The sequence below is a fragment of the Camelus ferus genome, chromosome 4 (genome assembly GCF_009834535.1).
Source record: "Camelus ferus isolate YT-003-E chromosome 4, BCGSAC_Cfer_1.0, whole genome shotgun sequence".
NCBI lineage: Eukaryota > Metazoa > Chordata > Mammalia > Artiodactyla > Camelidae > Camelus > Camelus ferus.
The window spans coordinates 31,217,815-31,237,957 of record NC_045699.1 but is presented as its reverse complement, the minus strand read 5'-3'; the positions used below and the strand labels follow the sequence as shown (position 1 = coordinate 31,237,957).

General features: G+C 44.1%; 1 protein-coding gene across 4 annotated transcripts in view; it reads right to left on the bottom strand.

Annotated features, from left to right (window-relative positions):
- The window catches only part of LOC102512851 (histone-arginine methyltransferase CARM1-like), a 269,788-nt gene that overhangs the window by 111,416 nt on the left and 138,229 nt on the right, over positions 1 to 20,143 (bottom strand). For all 4 annotated transcript variants that reach the window (XR_004319182.1, XR_004319183.1, XM_032477758.1 and 1 more), the window contains exons 3-4: positions 19,267 to 19,373; positions 18,309 to 18,413 (exon numbers count right to left, since the gene is read on the bottom strand). Coding sequence is in view for 2 of the 4 variants with exons in the window: in XM_032477758.1 (XP_032333649.1) it covers positions 18,309 to 18,413; positions 19,267 to 19,373 (212 nt within the window). In the remaining 2 variants the exon portion in view is untranslated. The remainder of the gene's footprint in view (positions 1 to 18,308; positions 18,414 to 19,266; positions 19,374 to 20,143) is intronic.

Here is a 20,143-nt window from a genome sequence, read left to right as displayed (position 1 = left end):
TATTAAGGCAGTGGACAGGATTTACAGAAACTTTTCTTCTATTCTCTGTGTTCAGCCCTGGGACGTAAAGAGAAGCACCACCTGCTGGCACAAAGGGACCCACAGCACCTGCGCCTGCATGCTGAGAGGAAGCGGTGGACGGTATGGATTGGACCTCTTCCCCCAAACACTGCGGAAGCCAAGGTCTGAAGCTCAGTCTGAGCACTGAAATCTCACATTCCTGTATTGCCGTCTCATCGTTTTATTCTTAGCATCTTTTAGCACTAGCTTTGAGCAAGGCGTTTTGCTTGGCTCTAAATCTTCATAATAAACATATGAGTTGATAGCATTATTATGCCCACTTGTTAGATGACAAGAGACACTGAATGAGCTCAAGTTCATCCAGCAGTAAGAAGGGGAGATAAGAGTTGAATCTGGATATTTCTGCCTTCCAAGCTCATGTTCCACAGAATCACACACTGATGACTTAAATTTATTTTTATGAATCTGACATCTTAACCCAGCAATACCAAGAGGCAACAACTGACAGAAACAAAGTATCACTTTTTGTAGGAAAATTTAGAACAGTTCTTTCCCACTGATAGGAGGATAATTTTTCCAAAAAACAGAAAACATCAGAGGTTGTGCATGCGTGTGTGTGTGTGTTTTGATTACAATCCCACACTGTGCTGACACAGATACGGTGCCATTGTTCTAACAGAACATGCTGTTAGTAAAGGGTTCACAGTACATTAACTTACATTAACTCCAGAGCTGCGGCTCTATTCCACATGGCTTCCTAAGGTTTGGGTAATTAGGAGCATTATCAATTTAAAATGTCACCCAGTCTCTGGAAGTTGCTGTCAGGATGTCTATCATTTTAGAAATACCGTTATTCACTTCTCCTCATCCTCCCCAAGAAGCACATCTTCATCACCTGGTCCTTGTTTATGGCAAGAACACTCACGACTGCTGTTTAGGGAGTGGAGACTGTAAAGCTGGAGACTGCAATCCATAGCTCCCCTTCCCACCTAAATGCACTGCATCAGAGGAACATTTCCAGAGACTTCTTCAATTAAAAATGTAACACCTGAGATTCTATGTTCAGTCCAAACTACAGATATGAAATTAAGACACACTAGAAATTGCACCTGCTTGCTCTGGTGACAGGTGGCCCAGAAATGCATGACGGGAACTCTTAGCCTCTTATTAGGATGCTAGGAAGCACATCTTAGAGCAGTGTTTTTCAGTTCTCTTGATCCTGCAGACTAAAAACCAAAGAAATGTTTTACCACTAGGAGAGAGACAGGGAATGCGGAGAGAGAGAAAAAGAAAAAACAGGAGGGAGCCTGGTGTGGTCTGACTTTTTGCCAAATTACGCCTTTTGGAAGGAAGATGTTTTGAGATCCAGACCCACCTGGAGAAGAGGTGAAAACATCACCTGAGGCAGTTTTCCAAATACTTTATTTCAATAACTAATTTCCAGCCAGACTAATTTTATTCACTTGGCTATTTCAAAACAGAGCATAGGCCTTGAAAAAGAACCTGACCTTTCGCAAGCATTATCCAGATAATGCCATCTGTTTCCCGCTTATGTGTATGTTTAAAAAGTTAAGAAGAGAATTTTCAGTCTGGAGCTTGTAGAAGAGGGACATTCTGCCTTGTCTACATAAGCCATGAAATGTTGGAAACAAAGCTGAGGAAGGCTGAGAATAAATTTTCTGGTGAAAAATGAACAGTCAAAGCAAATATTTAGGCTCTAATGGAAATATACTACCTCAGCCCTTTCTGGCTGGGGTTGTCCAGACTAGGAGAAGAGAGGACACTAAAGCAAATAATTCTGTTACACCTTCTTATCTGGCACCCCAGGAAGCCTTGGAGCTATTCCTAATCTCATTTTCTTGTCCTCACAGAAGATTACATTGAGCCTATTTTTCATTCTACCATTGACAGACCATTACAGAACTGGGGATGTCTGAGGACCCTGGAAGACATTAAGTTATACTTTCTTGTCCTAGGGAAAAGTGTCTCCCCTTGGACAGAGGCAAAAGAGAGTAATAAAATCCCCTCCTACGTGTAAAGTAGTTTACTGTTTCTAAAGAATGCTCCCTGGACACTGTACATTTGATCCTCATGGCCCTCTGGAGTAGAGAGTACATAGTTATGTCCCTGTTTTATTGAGAAGGAAACAGGCTTGGAGAGACTGTTTCCAGGCAAAGTAATACAGCTGGTAAGTGGCAGTGCTGGATGAGCACCCAGTGCTCAGCTCTCTGCACCATCATGACCACCTTTGTGCGCAGGAAAAGATGAGAGGAGAGGGTGGACTGTGAAGACATATAAACTAGACCACATCACACTTGGGGCAAACACATCCCAAGGCTCCATGCACCAGGAGGAGAACCTGATGTCTTTGGTGGGTTGTCTTTGGGCCTGGGCACTCCAGCAAGGACTGACTTTCCTGGCCTCTTTTTCTGTAATTCTCCTCTTCCGTCCCCTGATCTAGGCTCCCTCGTGTGCAATCCCTTGTACTAGAGGCAGCTCACAGCCTACCTACCAAAGGTTCATGTTCTCTCAGCGACTTGTTGGGAAGCCGCTGCCCAGCCAGGATGACATTTCCCCGCCCCCCTGCAACTATATATGGCCATGTGACCAATTGTGTCCAATGGAATGTGAAGGGGAGTGACAAGTATCATTTCCGGGCCAAGATGGTTAACTAGGGTAGCTTCTCCACACTCTCTGCTCCTTATGCAATGGCATTGGAAACCACCTACTGGAGTTGAAAAGAGCCCGAATCTCTGGGTCGCCACTTTAGGAAGAGTCACTCAGAACTCAATGGACATAGCATGAACAAGAAAATGAATCTCACTTTGTTAAACCACTGAGATTTAGGGATTATCTGTGTTAAGTAGGAGGCATATGCTGACCAATACATTGCCCTTGGATGAATTTCCTCCTCTCACTTTTCTACCTGGGAAACTCAAGACCCAGCTCAGGGATCACATCTCAGGGGCACTTTCCCTGACTTTCCCAGTCAGTCTAGGTTGGGCTCTCTGGCACTGGGTACATGGTTCTTCAACAGCACTTATTACAGGATACTGCAAGTATTTCTTTACATGTTTTTCTTCCTGGCTTAGCCTATGAGCTCCCCAAAGACAAGAATCACATCATTTATTTCTCAGTACCTAGCAAAGTGGGAAACATAAAAGCTGTTCATAAACATTTGCAAATTAAATGACTAACTGGGATAACTCAATATGGTAGTCACCCAATTTCAACATCACTGTGAGGGATATCTGGAAAAGCTTTATGACTTTTGCCAGCCATTTGGACTCTGGGAGTGTTCCTGCATCACAAAGCTAGCATCCAAAGAGGATGAGCTCAGGATATCCTGGCCTTATTCAAGGCTTATATCCTGAACTGTTTCACCCAACCTTATCTTCTGCTTCCTGGCTTTTTTCTTGGCCCCCAAGTCACCTCACAAACCTGACACTTCATACTCTGTCTCCTTGGCTATGATCCAAACACATCCCTTGGGTCACTCTTTTGCCTTTCAGAGGCAACCGTGACACAGGCCTTCTTGGAACGTTCCATGCTCCTTTCTGCTACTGGGCCTTAGCACATGCTGCTCCCTTTGCCTGGGGTGCTCCCCACTTCATGCACACTCTATGATAGTAGTCTATGGTAATTTTTTTTTTACCTACTCAAGGTCCATTATGCTAGATCTTTATTTGTTCCTCTAGATGTATTCTCTACTCTTCCCCATCCTGCTCTTTGTCAGGAGTCTGACCTATATGTACAATGGGCTTCCTTACCATTAGATTCTGGTTGGGATCAGCCAAGAGAAGAGACAACAGGAGGTCTGAGGGAGTAAGGACAGTGAGGTCAGATGATTTACTCTCCTAGCTTCCTTCCTCCTGGGTCTCGTGGATTGGTTGTGCCACGTCTACCAAAAGCCACAGCTCTTGCTGGGTTCCATCTCTTAGGGTATGACTCTTCTCTCAGTTTCCAGTAACCCCCTCCCCTTCCCTCTTTAGGCCCAGAGTTGGTAACAGGTCCCCACTCTTGTTAGTGCCAGGGCACTTCACCATCCCGTGTTGGTTCCCTTAACTCTGCCCACATCTTCATAAATGGTCCTATTAATTAACTCTCCCAAAAGACCTTGTTGGGTGTGTCTTCCCTCCTGCAGGAACCCTGGCTGATACACCAACTCACCCTTCAGATCTCAAACAGCTCTTCATCAGGGAAGACTTCCCTAACTTTTGCTTCCCTCCCAGGCTAAGTAAAGTCCTCTCACTGTATGCCTTCTAATCATTACCTCCTCAAATCCTTCCTTCATAACACTCATCACAGTTACAATTTTTCATTCAATAAGGGGTTATTTGATTAATTTCTGCTTCCTCCCCTGGAATGTAAGCTTCATTAAGGGAGAGACCTCCATATTTCTCGCTCACTTCTGAATCCCTGATACAGCACAGGGTCTGGCACATGGCAAAAACATTCACTAAATCTTTGTTAAACAAACTGAAAAAGTAAAAACGTGTCTCACTACCACGGGCAGGGAACAGATTCATGATCCAAAAGACATGGTGCAAATCTGTTAGCTCCCTGAGAAAGCACCTTCTACTAGCATAACACATCCACTTCAATTTAGTAATCTTAAGCATCCTTCAAAGGATGACTTCCTTCTGACACTGCCATATTATTATTACATTGCAATCCAGTTAGCTCTGGTATACAGTGTTTTCTGGAGAGAGAAATCCTCCTCAGCTGCACTTGGATACACAAGCAGCAACTATACAAATGGCTAACTTGGGGCTTATGTGAGTCTTATTAAGAGGTGAGTCAATGAAGTAGACAGAACTCAACATCTGCTGTGCAGTGAAACTTGCTTTCAACTAAACTTGCCTGTATTTAAATAATGAATAATTAATGTTTATCCGCACCAGAAAGTGGTGTGAAATCCCTGCCAGGACCAATGGGGAAAAGTCAACAATTGGTTCTTGAAACAGTGGCCAAAAGTTCCGTGAATTTATTTGTAAGTTAAGTTTAGAAAATATTAATAAGATAAGGTCTTTTGCTTGTACAGATGTTTTTAATTATAGGCTCTTACGGTTTCCTGGGCAAAGAAATCCTGCAAAATGTTTGGACAGGGTTAAAAAAGCCCCAAGAGGGTTCAAAGCTATTTATTTGGATTTACTAGGTTAAAAGTAACAAAGAATATCCAGGTCCTTATGAAAACATGAAACAAAACTACCCTTGAATAACAGAGTAAAAATAAAGTAAACATGCACCGTTATCTTTACACTTATGGTACAACGCTTGTTTAGTACTTTGTAGGCGTCACCTTACTTACGCGTGATGACAACTACATCACGTGGGTACTATTATTTTCTCCATGTTGCAGATAAAGAGCCCGAGAATCATATGGAGCTGAAGCCACACAATTAATAAATGGCAGAGAAGAGATAAAAACAAACGTATCTAATGTAAATCCTGTGTTCTTGGCCACTCCTTTCATCCTCAATTCTAAGTTATTTTTTGTGCTGTTAAGGCTACAGTAATGTTGGTCACATGTAGCCTTCTTTCCACCCCAGCAGTTTTACAGTTGTCTTTCAATACTGAGGTCCGGATTATCCCACAATCATTTCCTCAAGTTATGCTAGTTATTATTTATATATCCTTCCTTTGTTTGCTTGAGCATATCAATGGCTGCTCTGAACTGCCATACCCCAGCTGTCATTTTTGTATGCCTTATACTCCTAAATTGTGTCCTTCCCATCTGCACTGCCATCATTATTTCTTCTAGACATTATTTTATTACATCTGTAGTAAACACCGGTGAACCACTCCAAGTTACATGGACCCCGTTCTCTTACATCGTCATGTACTTTATCATCACTGTTACCTGCCGTGGGCTGTCTACCCCCATAGACAGCACCCAACTCTGTCAACATCCAAACTGTTGACTAACAGGCTGACTGTGACTGTTTTAGGCAGTAACAGGATGAGAGCCGCACAGTCTTTTACTGTCCGTCATCTCTTACTACAGCTTTTGTCAGAGAAGAAGAGTTCCAAATCATCTCAGGAGCTGCAGAAGACATCCCTTTATGGACTGTGCAGCTGAGCCTTAAATCTTGTTCAGATAATTAGCACTTGCACTATGGCAGAAGAATTCTGCAGTGATAGCTCCTCAGAAGACAGAACTCTGCATCTGCTGTGCAGTGAAACTTGCTTTCAACAAAAGGGTTGCCTATATTTAAATAATGAATAATTAATATTTATGAGCACCCTTGTTTCATTTCGCCTGGTCTTCTGTCAGAGGATAGATAAACCCATCACCAATCTTTTAGCCACCCCTTCACCAGTTCTCCAACTATTTTTCTCTATTATTGTGGAAAATACAAAGATGTTGATCACTCCTAGCTTCTCTCTTCATGATTAACCCCCTTCATGTGCTGCCAGCTGACCCAGCCTAGCTCACTCAGCTCTAAACCCTTAGGCACTCAATCATTCATTCATCACACATCTATTAAGTACCTCCTATTACTCTCTGTGCCAAACACTGCTAGGTGCTGGGAATACGGAGATGAAAAAAGCATGACTGGTAGGGACAAAGAGATATGTAGGGAAGAAATACAATAATGGGGAAGTACAACAATGTGTTATAGGGGCAATGATAGTATTATATACTGGCACAGTGAAAGCATGAAGGAGGAATAGTCTATCAAGAGGTCTGGAAAGATTTCCCTCAGGTGGCCTGAGTAGTGAAAATTGAGAGGTAAGCCAACGTTGCACCATGTGAGTGGAGGGAGAGGCAGGAGCTCCAGGCTGAGGGGGCAGTAGGAACAAAGGCACCTAAGAATGACAGAGCCAGTCATGTTTGGGAGGAGAAGCATGTGTGTGTTAGACGCACAAGTGGGGCATGGTTGAGATACTGACATGGTAAGAGCAAAGGCTGCTGCTTGATTGTAGGTGGTCTAGTATACAAGACTAAGAGCTTTGGCTTGACCCTGAAGCAAGGAAGGATCACAAGAAAGTTTTCAATGGAAGAATTATTTCATAGTCATGTTTCAACAGCATCATCGTGGTGGCATGCATGGGCAGGCACAAGGCCAGAGGTAACAAAGCAGATGCTGGCGGTTCCTAACCAACATCAGCCCCTTCCTGCTTTCTGTCGGAGCCTCACTTTATTGAGCATTTATCCTCCTCCACATGGTTAGCCATCCCCAAGCCCAGCGAGGGGATCCTGGTTGGTCTACGACAATCACATCATTCCTCTTGCCACTGATGACTTTCACGCTTGTGCGTGTGATGCACTGTCAATGAGACCTGAAGGGAAGTCTGCTGGGGATGACTGGGAAGATTTTCTCCCTTCTAAAACACATAGAAAAGATGCTGCTTCTTTCCTAGACGTAGTTAAATTTAAATGTGATGCTTAGATGAATGGGATTAAAACATCTCAGACTCATACTACCTCCAACACTTTAGCCAATTTGAATAGGGATTTTTCTCCTACTTGAGGCTAAAGATATCTTAACTGTACAAGGAAGGAAACTAATTGGAAAGCATCTGCAATATTCCAGGAAGGAAACAATAAGAACGATAGCAAAGAATGAGCTCTGGGACAGAGAGGAAGAGAAGTTACAGAAACGCTGGCTTAGTAGAAGCTAAAGGATTTGGAGACTGGAAAGGAAACAAAAAGGTCTAGATTGACTCCCAGATTCTTGGTTTGGGTGATGTTTCCAACGCCTTCAGTTTTGTAGCATGCCAAAATGGAACCTCCGCTTGCTGGCTGGCGAGAATGGCCCTATAAAGTGCTTGGGCTGGTCTCTGAAAATGAGCTGAGTCACGGCTGCTGCTACAGTCACTACTGCCTAAGGAGTCCGCTGCAGAGGCTCTCTCGCTGCTCCTGGGAACAACAGAACAGCCCTCGCCTCACTCATGCCACGTGCCTTTGGCTCCTTGCCTTCAACTGCACTTTCCCTGTGGTGTTAAGGCAAGGAGCCAACACTACAGCAGCCACCTGGTCGGCATGCACGTGTGCCTTGAAGAGCAGGGGAGTTAGTACCCTGTGGGGACACGCTCTGACCAACGGGAGATGGCAGCCAACGGATGAGTCATTCTGCTCTCCTCCCCAGTGAACTATCTGAAGATAGAGTGGCTTCACATGACCTCTCTGAAGCCGTCCTGTGACACCGAGCAATCAGCTTTCCATAGAGCTGTGGCCAGCTCGGTAATATTCTCCCTCACATTTGGTGTGGTGGTGGTTTACACAAAATTCAACGTGTTTATTGACATTTTTCTGTGTTTCTATCTTTTCTGTGTTTCTGAACTTCAAAACTCTAAACCTAAGCCATCACTCTGAAGTTGAGTGACTGTGACAATACCTCAGATTTAGGAAAAAAAAGCAAAAAGAGGATATAGGCATAAACTCTAAGTTCACTGAAGCCCAATTCCTGGTTCAGTGATGGAAAAGACCAGGTTCTAGTACAGTAATTTGAGCTGCTTATTAATTGTTTTGCCTAATTTATCTGCTTTTTGCTGACTTTATCCTCTTTATCTACTTACATTCCTATCCTGGAAAGCAGGTATTAAAAGAAAGACATCTATTTCAGAAGTTACTGTTGCACAGTCTGCTATATAAGCCTGGAGCAAGGTCACAGTGGCCCTTCACGGCACTGTCTTAGAGAGAATGTCAAAGGTTTAGAAATTTAACCCTAGGATGTTTCTAAAATGCCTTGCCTTTAGTTGGTAGGCAATCTATCAAGCAGAAGGAAACAGCAAGTCTGCCAGTAAAACCATACCAGTGAAGTAATTTTTCAAACCTCTTTTTCCTAGTTCCTTCCCATGCACAGCTGAGGCACTGAGGCTACCACTTAGCAATCTGTCCCTTCTTTAATGATTTTGCAAAAGTGGCATCTGGTATAATAGTCATTAGTGTCACTGACCAGATATTTCTGGTTCTCCTTATGGGCACCTGGTAGAATTGTACTCTCTTGCCCTTTGGAAATGACAAGTGACCGCATGACTTGCCTTGGCCCAGGTAATGTGGTCAGAAGTAACATGGGTCAGTTTCAGGTGGAAGATTTAAGAACTGGGTGTGTGCTGTGCACACTCTCCTCTCTGCAACAGGAACTGGTCATGTCTGCCATGGAGGCTGCTCCTTGTACCTGGATCCTAGAGTGAGAAAGAGACAAAATACAGCCCTTGCCTGACCCATAATGGACTAAATGAGCAAGATATAAAACTCCATAAAACCGCTGAAGTCTGAGGATTGACTGTTAACAGTAGCATAATCTAGTTGACTCTAGTCAGCGTGGGTAAGCCATATCCTTTGAGTGCTGATGATTTCCAACTCATATTCCCCTGTATGTCCGCAGCATTCTGAGGCTGAGCTGAGACTCTGTGTATAGGAGCTCACTAAATTCTTATAGCCAGAGCCTGTTAAGTGTTCTTAGCCCACTTTAAAATTAACCTCAAAACGATTAAGGTCACATGTCACCATCTTGAAAGGTACAGAGATGGACTTGGAGCACAGATATTTTGACTAGAAAATCCATCTACTGCATTAAAGACTCAGCTCCCTCTTTCCTAAATGCCCTAAAGAAATAGTCTGTGATCATTGTTTATTCAGTCTTCTTGGCTCTCCTTGAAAGCTGCACTTTGCTTTCATACCGAATGAAAGCATTTTCCCTCTGCTCATTCTGGCATCTTTCTCCAATACCCGTTCAGGAGCAGATTCTATTCAAGCTCAGGAAAATCCTGGCCCAGACATGCCATCTGCTTCACTCGCTTTCAGGAAGTACACGGAGGCCCCCTTAAGGCTTAAGGCGTTGAAGAGATCAGCTAAGACCAAGGTCCATTTTCTGCCTTTTTCTCCTCACCTGTATTACAGAGAATTAATCGCAGGGATGAGTTCTTGTGATATATGACCTAGTATGAATCTTGGCCACTGTACTAGGTTGAATAGCATCCTTCAAAATTCACTCCTACCCAGAAGCTTTGAAAGTGATCTTATTTGGAAATACGGTTTTTACAGATATATCAAGTTAAGATAATGCCATACTGGATTAGGGTGAGCCCTAAATCCAAAATGACTGGTGTTATAACAGGAACGAGAAATTAACAAAGAGACACAGACACATGGGGACAAAGGCACATGACAAAGAAGAGATTGGAGCAGTGCATCTTCAAGTCAAGGAACACCAAGGACTGCCAGAAACCATAAGAAGCTAGGGAGAGGTAAGGAAGGATATTCCCCTCGAGCCTTCAGAAGGAGCATGGTGCTGCTGACACCCTGCTCTTAGACTTCTGACCTCCAGAACCATGAGAGAATACATGTCTGTTGTTCTAAGCTACCTAGCTTGCGGTAATTTGTTATGGCAGCCCCAGGACACTGAAACGGCCTCCAAAGTCCAAGCCATAGGGAAACACACACACACACACACACACACACACACACACACACACACACTTACTTTATAACTATCTATAGATATAAAGTGTATCTCAGAGATTGTTTCTCACTATCACATCCTACCCCCAAACACATTCCAAAAATCAGAGCTAAATAGTTTGATACCAACCTAGAACACATAAAGAACGGATATTGCTCCCAAAATCACCATGCAGTACCAGCAGACCAGAGTTTGCATTGAGCTCTACCACTTAGTAGCTGGGTACCTTACAGCAAGTCAGTTAGTTATGCATATCTGGTCCCTTCATCTGTACTTATTAGGCTAGAAACGTATCTTATATTTGTTTGTCATATGGTGTGGTGGGCATTCACCATTCTTTCGTCCCCTGCAGTATCTGAAACTCCCTTCCTATGCTTTGGGGAAGGCCCTACTTCTAAGCCCGCACCAGCCTCCCACTCAGGAAGCTGCAGGTGTCTGATGCTCTTTTCCAGCATACTTACAGCTAATGCACAGGCATGGCTGAGGCTCTACTGCTAAGATGCACTTTGCATGAGAGGCTGAGATTGTGAAGTCTCAGGGAAGCACAGAATCCCTTCTGGTAAGGTCGTGGCTACCACCAGGTTCTAGCAGAGGGAGGCTCTAAGGACAACACTCAAGGGTAGCACTGGGTGAAGGCTGTGCACGTGGTGGTGTCTATGTCTGGCTGCACCTATGTCTCCCTGAGATCAATTCTGCAGCAAGATTTTAGAAACTATTTTGGTCTTGTAGCCTCCAACCCTAGTTCTCCAAAGATCCTGTCTCCTTTTAGGGAACTGTTTCTCTCTCTCTCTCTTTTTTCTTTTTTTCTTAAATTAGTAGAGCTGGTTTCTGATGCTGGCAGCTAAGCACCCTGACTAATATGCCAGGATTAAATGAGACAGGATATGTAAAGCACCTAGCAGGAATCATGAGTTACCTCCTTTCTTCCCACTTCCCTACACAGATGAAATGAAGATTCTGCTGTCACAGGGGTGAGAAGTGGGGGATTCGAAGAAAGGATAAAGAAAACATGGTATATACATACAATGGAATATTATTCTGCCTTAAAAAAGGAGATGCTGCCACATTTGACAACATGGATGAACCTGGAGGACACAATGCTAAGTGTAATAAGCCAGACACCGAGGGACAAATACTGCATGATTTCACTTATTTGAAGTCTCTAAAACAGTCAAACTCCAATGAGTTGAAGCAGAGAGCAGAACAGTGGCTGCAGGGGCTGGAGAGAGAGGCAAACAGGGAAGTAGTAGTCCAAGGGAGCACAGTCTCAGCGAGGCCAGGTGAGTAATTCTGCCTTCCCAGACGTCTGCTGCACGGCCCAGCGCCTCTGCTCACCAACACTGGGCTGCACACTTTATACATGGCCAAGAGAGTGGATCTTATGTTAAGTGTTAACACAAAATAATAATTTTTATTATAAAAAACGGGGCAGAAGGAAAGTTGATGATAGTTAGGGCCTAGATTCTGGTGAGGGCCACATGGGTGTATATTTACCCCAAACTCATCAAGCTGCGTACAGGAAATGTGCACAGCCTTTTGTATGTGCTTCACACCACGATAAAGAGGTGAAAAACATGTAAGGCAGCAAGAGCTGGTTTAACCCTTGCGGAAAGAACTCTTTGGCAGGCCCGTGCTGCAGCCCGTCTTCCCATCCTGAGTAAGGACGGGGCTCATTAGTGTACCGGGCTAACCAAATACAGTAGTAGTAGCGTTCTTTAGTTGGAGAACTTCAGAGCAGGGTCAAAGATGGACTCAAGGTCCTTTGACCAAACTGACGATAAGCTCACACCAAAGAAAACTCGCACCGGAAGAGGCTGGAGCTCAGGCTTGCCAAACCTGAGCATCAGCTGAAAATCTGAATAGGTTGCTCTGAATGTGTGGTGTTGTTATTTATGTTTTCTTTTAAGCCTTCAACTCCCTGAATCCCTTCTGCCTAAGCCAGCCTCACGTTTGGATGCACTAGGCAGCTGTTGAGACCAGGAGTTCTCTCCTCTGTGAAAATGCTGATTTAAAAAAAATAATGCTAAGCTCTTGACGCCTGCTCACTCTCTCAAGTTTCCAGCCACTGGTGCCCTGACAAATAAAGTGTCAAAACATTTCCAAATTAAAACCCTACAGCTCACATAGCCCCACACCCTCAGCAGGATGGACTTTCCCTGCTTGTACCCAGTGCACACTCTGAGAAACTAAAAATAGCCAGATGGCAATTAACAGAAACTCCAAGGAGGGGAATGGGGTAGGTTCCAGCAGGGTCAGTTTCCTGGATGGGCTCCAAATGGAGTTCTCAGCCAGCAGTGCTCTGGCCAAGAAAGGATTTTCATTAAAACTGCATGGAGGAGGCAGAACGAAAGAGCAAGGTTTGAAAGATATAAAATTATTGCATAAGTGGAAACTACAGCATCATCCCAAGACCATCAATAATAATAATAATACTCGCTACTATGTAATGTGTTGATATTCTGGGCCATGTACTGAGCACTTCGTATGCACTGCATCCTCTTGACCTTGCAAGGACTCTAGGAAGAAGCTGCTACTCTTACAGAGAAGGGAATTGAGGCCCAGAGACAGTAGATAACCTGCTCAAGATCTCAAGGCAAACAGAATAAAGGTCTGTGGCAGGTGCCCAGTAAGTGGCCAGGCTGGAGTTTGAACTCAGCTCTCTGGCTCCAGAACTCATGAACACACCATGGTGTGATGTTGCTTCACAGGCACATGGGGGTGTTTAAGTAACCACAATGCTTTCACTTGATCCTTAAGCCCCGAGAAACAAAAATCTCTTGGCAATTACAGCCAATCTTCCCATGGGCTCGAAAGCAAGACTCACTGGGTTCAAATTCTGGTCTTTTCATTTACTAGTTGTATAAAATCAGATAAATTATCAACATTCCTGGGTCTCAGTTCTTTCATCTCTAAAATGGCAAAAATATTAATCTTTACCTAAGAAAGCAGATCAAAGGAAACTGCTATAGACGGAATGTCTGTGCTCTCAAAAATCTGTTATGTTGAAATCCCAATCCCCAATGTGATGACATATGAAGATATGGCCTTTTGGAGGTAATTAGGTCACAAAGTTGGAGCCCTCATGATGGGATTAGTGCCCTGAGGGGAAGAGACAGAGGAGCGCTTGCTTCCTCTCCCTCTTAGCCATGTGAGGATACAGCAAGAAGGCTGCTGTCTACAAGCCGGGAAACGAACTCTCAGCGGACACAACTCTACAGGCACACTAGACAGGCACACAGATCTCAGACTATGAGAAATCTGTGTTTGCTGTTTATGCAGTCTGTGGTATTTTTGTTAAAGCAGCCTGAACTAAGACAGAAACAGAGTATGGAAAGCTCTTAGCATGGTGACTTCATACAGGAAGTTCCTCAATAAATAATAGCCATTGGTACTGATTCTAAAGCCATGCCCTTTCAGGTAGTCAGTTTCAGTGAGAAAGAATACACAAGTTTAGAGAAAAGGTATCCACCTTGGATTCGCAGGAGTTATTCTAGGAGGGTCTTCAGGCTGATGAAGCAAAGAAATAAGGATTTTAAAACATTTTGGATGTGCGCCAGATTTGGTAGATTTGGAGTTAGGGTGACCAACCATCCTGGTTTGTCTGGGGCTGAGGAGATTCCTGGGACACTAAAACTGGTACAATTTACTCTTCCAGTTTTCAGAGCGGAGGGGATATTTACTTTCAGGAATGGGCAGTACTGGAAGCAAGAGAGGTCATCTCCCCCTCCCCTTTTCCTCCTACTAGGGGTGACCCACCTGACTGGTAACACTGGGAAATGGTCTGAGTGCGCACAGCGCTGGCAGCCTGCCTAACCCCTACCCAAGCATGCACTCTTGAGTCCCCCATCTGGAAGCTTGCTGGGCAGGCTCTGAATTTGTCTGGGGAGACCCACTGTTCAGCAAGCAAACAAGTGAGTGGAAAAGTTTAGTTCGAGGGGAAAAAAGGGAGTAGGAAGCCTCATTTGGACACAGGTCCAAACTCTGTTCTGCAAACAGCATTACCAACAATAAAGCGGATACTGTGACTTCTACCTGACATCTGTGTCTATTTCTAAATTGGTTCAGAACTCAGAGGGGGAGAGGGGTATAATTAATTATCAGTCATGTGATTAATTATCACCTTCATAAACCCCAACAGATGGATGCCTATTTTATTTCATTGGCAGAAAAACCCATTGCAAGCTGGCAAGAAAAAGGTATTTAATAGAATCAAATAGGGTTAGAGGTGGGAGTAACCTTAGCGATGATCTGGTCCACTCTTTGTTTTTACAGATAAAAAGACATACAAATGAAATGGTCAAGTGACATAATCTATGTGAAATTCTGTGAAAAAGCCATCAAATGAACATTATTAGTATGATTAGTAGTTTGGAGAGTAGAGAGTGTAACCAGAATTAAAAACAGGTTATAGATTAAGCAACTTCAGAAGGAGAAAAGTTCTCCCAAATAGAAGTATTACCTCCAGGAAACCTCCTTAAACCAGGGAGAAGCAACCAATAGAGAGCTGAATTTTTTTTAACTGGCAAGAAGCCTGTAAGACTCAGGTCAGTGGGGGAGGGTAGAGCTCAGTGGTAGAGCGCATGCTTAGCATGCATGAGGTCCTGGGTTCAATCCCCAGTACCTCTGTTAAAATAAAAAACAAATAAATTAATTAAATAAACCTAATTACCTCCCCTCCCACCAAAACAAACAAAAAAATAAAAAAGACTAAGGTCAGTAAGACTGCTTATCCACAATCTGGAATACCAGGTGAGGTGTCAAAACAAACAAGTTTCCCTCTCTAGCCTCACCTTGCCCACCAACAATAATATGACTTGTCCTCCTCATCAGGAATGTTAATTTCCAAGTCATTAACCAGAAACGCCCCACTGGCAAAGCAAGGGTGCTGGCCCCTCTAGATATATGAGATCCTTTGGTCAAACAGGGCCATTTCTGGTCTTACCTTTGTCTCTTACTGTTACCTTCACCCACCAGAGAACTTATGTTTGGCCTTTTGAAAACATCCAGTTTTGGGAAAGATGAAGAAAGCCCCTTTCACCTTGACTCTCCCACTGAATGAAACCTGGACAGAATACATGGAACAGCTTTGTGAAGACTCTGAAAAGTAAACAGTAGCAGGCAGACTGGGGAAGATGATCAGAATTTGAAATACTACTGATCATATCCCCTTGCCCTCACCCATGGCCTGAACCCAACACGCCAGAAATGGACACCAGGGAACAGGTAAGAGAGCTCCTGGAGACACCCTCCGGTCCGGCTTCAGCTTCAGGAGTGGGAACTCCTGATGCTCAAGGAGAATGTGGAAATCCTGTCTTTCTCTTCCTCTTCTTTGTTCTTCTCCTCTCTTCTCCCTTCTCCTCTTCTTCTTCCCCTCCTTTTTGTCTCTCTCTGAATGGCCGATAACTAGGCTCAGTCAAGGAAGTGCGTGGCAGAGTGAGCTTTCTGGCCAGTCTAAAAAGTGGTCCCAGAAAGTACCAGGGAGATCATCGAGAAGATGGAACTGGGCCAAGAAATCCCATCAAGTGTTTTTTAAAAATGAATTCCTGGGCTCACCTTCAAACTGTACTTACATGGATCCAATCTTAATTAGCATATCAAAACTCAGAACTCCTCCTAGGTGCCAGACCCACCACCAGGTGACATGCACATGGGACAGATGCACACAGCACTGCTAAGGCTTTGAAAAGTGAACTGACATGGGAACCAGCGCCCTTAGAAGATCAACTAGTGGCATGGAACTCATAGCTGAACCTTACCAGGCTGAATGAATATGAAAACAAAAACACCAACATTCTCCATAGGCTTTAAGCAAAAGACCCAAAGTTTCAGAACGTGATAATTCAAAATGTACAGAAAACAATCCAAAATTCCTTGGCATATGAAGAATCAGGAAAATATCAATTCTCTGGGAAGGGATAATCAACTCAAGTGAACACATCAGTGACACAGATGTCAGAATTATCTGACATAAACTTTTAAGTAAGCTATTATAAAAAAGCTCCAACCAGCAATCATGAACGCTAATGAAATCAAGGGGAAAATAGAGTTTCCGTCAATAAATACAGGCTGTCAAGAAAAGCCACATGGAAATTTTGGAACTGAAAAATATAATCACCAAAATAAAAAATCTCTCATGGGCCCAAGAGCAGAATGGACAGGACAGCAGAAAGCAAGCCATGAGCAAATCAACTGCGGGCTGGGGGTCTATTTATCATGACTTTTTCAGGCATCTTCTCTCTACTGCAATTAACTACTGCGGCATAACAAACCCCATCAAAATTTTGTGGCTTACCCTAGAACCGATGTAATATTTCCCCACCTCTGTGGGAGGGTTGGGCAGTTTCTGTGTTTGTCTTGCCTGGACTGCTCATTTCTGCATTCAGCTGGAGGGGTGGGTGGACTGGAAGGTCCAGACTTGTCAGTCTGGCAGTTGGCACTAGCTGTTGACTAGAGGGCCTCACCCAGCTCCACGTGGCCTCTCAACCCCAGTGGGCTAGTGGGCTTCTTCCCAGTCTGGTGGGCTCAGGGTTCCACAAGGATGAGCCCAGAAGACATGAGGCTCATGAAGGCCTATGCTCTGAAACTCACACAACATCATATCTGTCATTTTCTATCTATCACAGTCTAACAACAAGGATCGTGCAGAGATAAGGGATATAAAATTAAACTCTCTCTTGATGAAAGGAGCAGCTACACAACTTTGCCAACGGGTGTGGACCCAGGGATGGAGATCCTTGTTTCAATGATCCACCACATCCTTCCTGAGGAATCAATGCTGCAAATCTCAAAGGCCATAGATCTACAATTACTACAGCAGTGGAACAGACTGCAAGGCTCAGACAATCTAGTGTTTTGCCTAAGATCAGACAGCTTGTTAGGGGGAAAAGACGAAACTAGACCCCATGACTGCTGATTCACAGACCAGTCATCTTGTCTCTGACGTGAGCTGTGTAGTATTTTGAACACTTTGGCTGTTTAACAGGTAGGAAAGTAACGGACAGCACTTGTACAGTGGGTTGGCAATCGTTCATCATTTAGATCCATTTTGAGAAGGAAATAAATGCAGGCACCTGTGGAGTCTATGAAAAAAATGAAGTAAAGTGACACAGTAAGAGCTATTCATTATGCAGCAATAAAGCTCCTAACCTGCTCTAGGCACCAGCACATAGTGCACTCGGTCTCTTGAGTTCCTGGCACTCAAAGCTTAATTTCTTTATTGAGGTAAAATTCATGTAACATAAAATTAACCATTAACCATCTTAAAGTGCACAATACAGTGATATTTGGTACATTCACGATGTTGGGCAACCATTACCTCTATCAAGTTTCAAGACATTTTCATCACCCCCAAAGGCAAGCCTGTATCCATTAAGCAGCCACTCCCCATATACCCACTCCCCCAGCCCCTGGGAGCCACCAGTCTGCCTTCTCTCTACAGATTTCTATCCTGGATGTTTCATATAAATGGAATCATATGAGCTTTTACAACTGCCTTCTTTCATTGAGCACGTCTTCATGGTTGATCCACGCTGAAGCAGGTATCAGCATTACATTTCTTTTTATGAATAACAGAAATACAAATAATATTCACAATATTCCATTGTATAGATAGGCCACGATTTGTTTATCTATTCGTTAGTGGATGGGCATTTGGATGGCTTCCACTTTTTGGCGACTGTGAACACTGCTGCTATGAACACTCATGTAAAAATAGTTGTTTGACTACCTGCCTTTGATTATTTTGGGGTATATAGTTAGAAGTGGAACCTCTGGGTCATATGGTAATTCTGTCAAAACATAACTTTGATTCGAGTTTTCGACAAGGTTCTTAAAATGGTTTGTTTGAAATTAAGAACCTGCTACCGGCATTACCTTGTCTCTAAAGTCAACATGGTTCTGGAGGACGGCTCTGTGGTAAGTGGCTGTTCTCACAAAGTCTTGCATCATGTTCTGCTGCTGGGAAAGGCAGCCATAAAACTGCAAAGGAAAGAAAAGGAGAGGGAGAGTAAACAAGCCACGAGGCAGTCCCTCCAAGAGCATCTGGCTCTTACAGCCCCCCGTGGTCAAGGCAGGCTTGGTCTAACACACTGGGGAGCTGAGGCTCTGAGCAACGGGGGACCTCTCCACACTGGCCTTGTCTGTAAGGCCCAGAGCTCTAAGCAGATTCCAGACTTTCGACTGTTGTTCCATACAATAGATTCAGGCCTAGATCTTATCTAGGTTGGTGCCCAGGGGCCCTTCCCGAAGCAGAGGCTGAGAGAGCACAGATCAAGAATAAAATAGATGAGAGAGAGAAGGCCAGGGCCAAAAGAGAGGACCCTGATTAGTCCCATCAGCCCGGAGAGAAAGATACAGGTCTTGGGTATAAATCATAGGTGAGGGTGGGTGGGGCAGAAGGTAGGGACAGCGGTAATCCTGGCAAGGAAAGCCAGCTGGGTGACGTGCTGCTTGTAAATCCATGAGCACGGACAGTCAGTAAGAAAGACAATCACTGTAACTGCTAGCATTTGGGAGCATTTTCTTTGGGCCAGGCACCGTGCTAAGTGTTTCACGTATATTCTCTAGTCAAATTACATCACCTCAAAAATTTGATGAATCATGTTCCTCGTCTGAGCAAACTGAGGCTCAGAAAGACACAGCAAGTTGCCCAAGTCCTGACAACTCGATGAGTGACAGAGCGAAGATCCCAGACAGCATTCCGCTGCTGCGGCTGGTCAGAGGATCACACTCTGAAAAACCACCGCACTCTCTTTTCCACCCCTCCCACATATATTCAAGGGTGTGTGTCACCTTGAAACAACTCGATTCCACCTAGGGCAACGTCTCTGACCTGGAAGTATTGGGCCGCAGATGCCTCTTCTGTCCGCTGGCTGAACACCGACTCTTCCTTGTTCTCATTCCGGCATCTTTTCAAGGTATTTGCAAACGCGTTTAATTCTGCCAGGAGGAAAAAAGCAAAGCCGTTTCTACACCTAGGAAACCGGAGAACTCACCACTGCTCTCTTCACAAAATTCCAGCGAGAAAACATTAAGAGATTAAAATGGCGCGTTCGCCCCGGAACACAAGCATGAGAAGGAATGGCAAGGTGGAAATGGGGACTCCTCTGCATGTGACACCTTATTTACACTCGTCAGACACGTGCACTCAGAAATATCAACTGCGAGAGCAGAATGGAACAGAGTCGGGGCTCACAGGACTCTCCTGGCGCTGTGCTAACAAAGCTCACAGGCTGGTTCTTGGCATGTGCTCAGGGGAAGGTGACTGCAGACAATAAGGAAAATAACATACATGCGAATACAAAATACACATGCACGTAAGTGAGTATATATATAAAATCTCATTCTATTATCACAGTGATAGGGTTTGTTTTTTCACACTTAGTCTTTCTTAGGTGTATAGAGAAAAGATAGAATAATTGGAGATATGTGAATACAAGGGAATGCTTTCTATTATTTGAGGGGAAAAAATACAGAATTGAAAGCTCAAAAAAATCCCGGCAGTGATATTACTAACAAATAACACAGTATGCACAGTTGTTAAAATCTGGGACTTCTGCCTTAGAAATGTCTCTCAAATCCAGCCCAGTGGTCCTCACTGCCTGTGGTCTTGTCCCTCTCCACCGCTGCTGCTATGCCCAGGTCTCCTCCTTAAAGTCCATGCTGGGTCCCTAACACCCACCCAACCTCAGTTCACCTCGAGCTCCAGT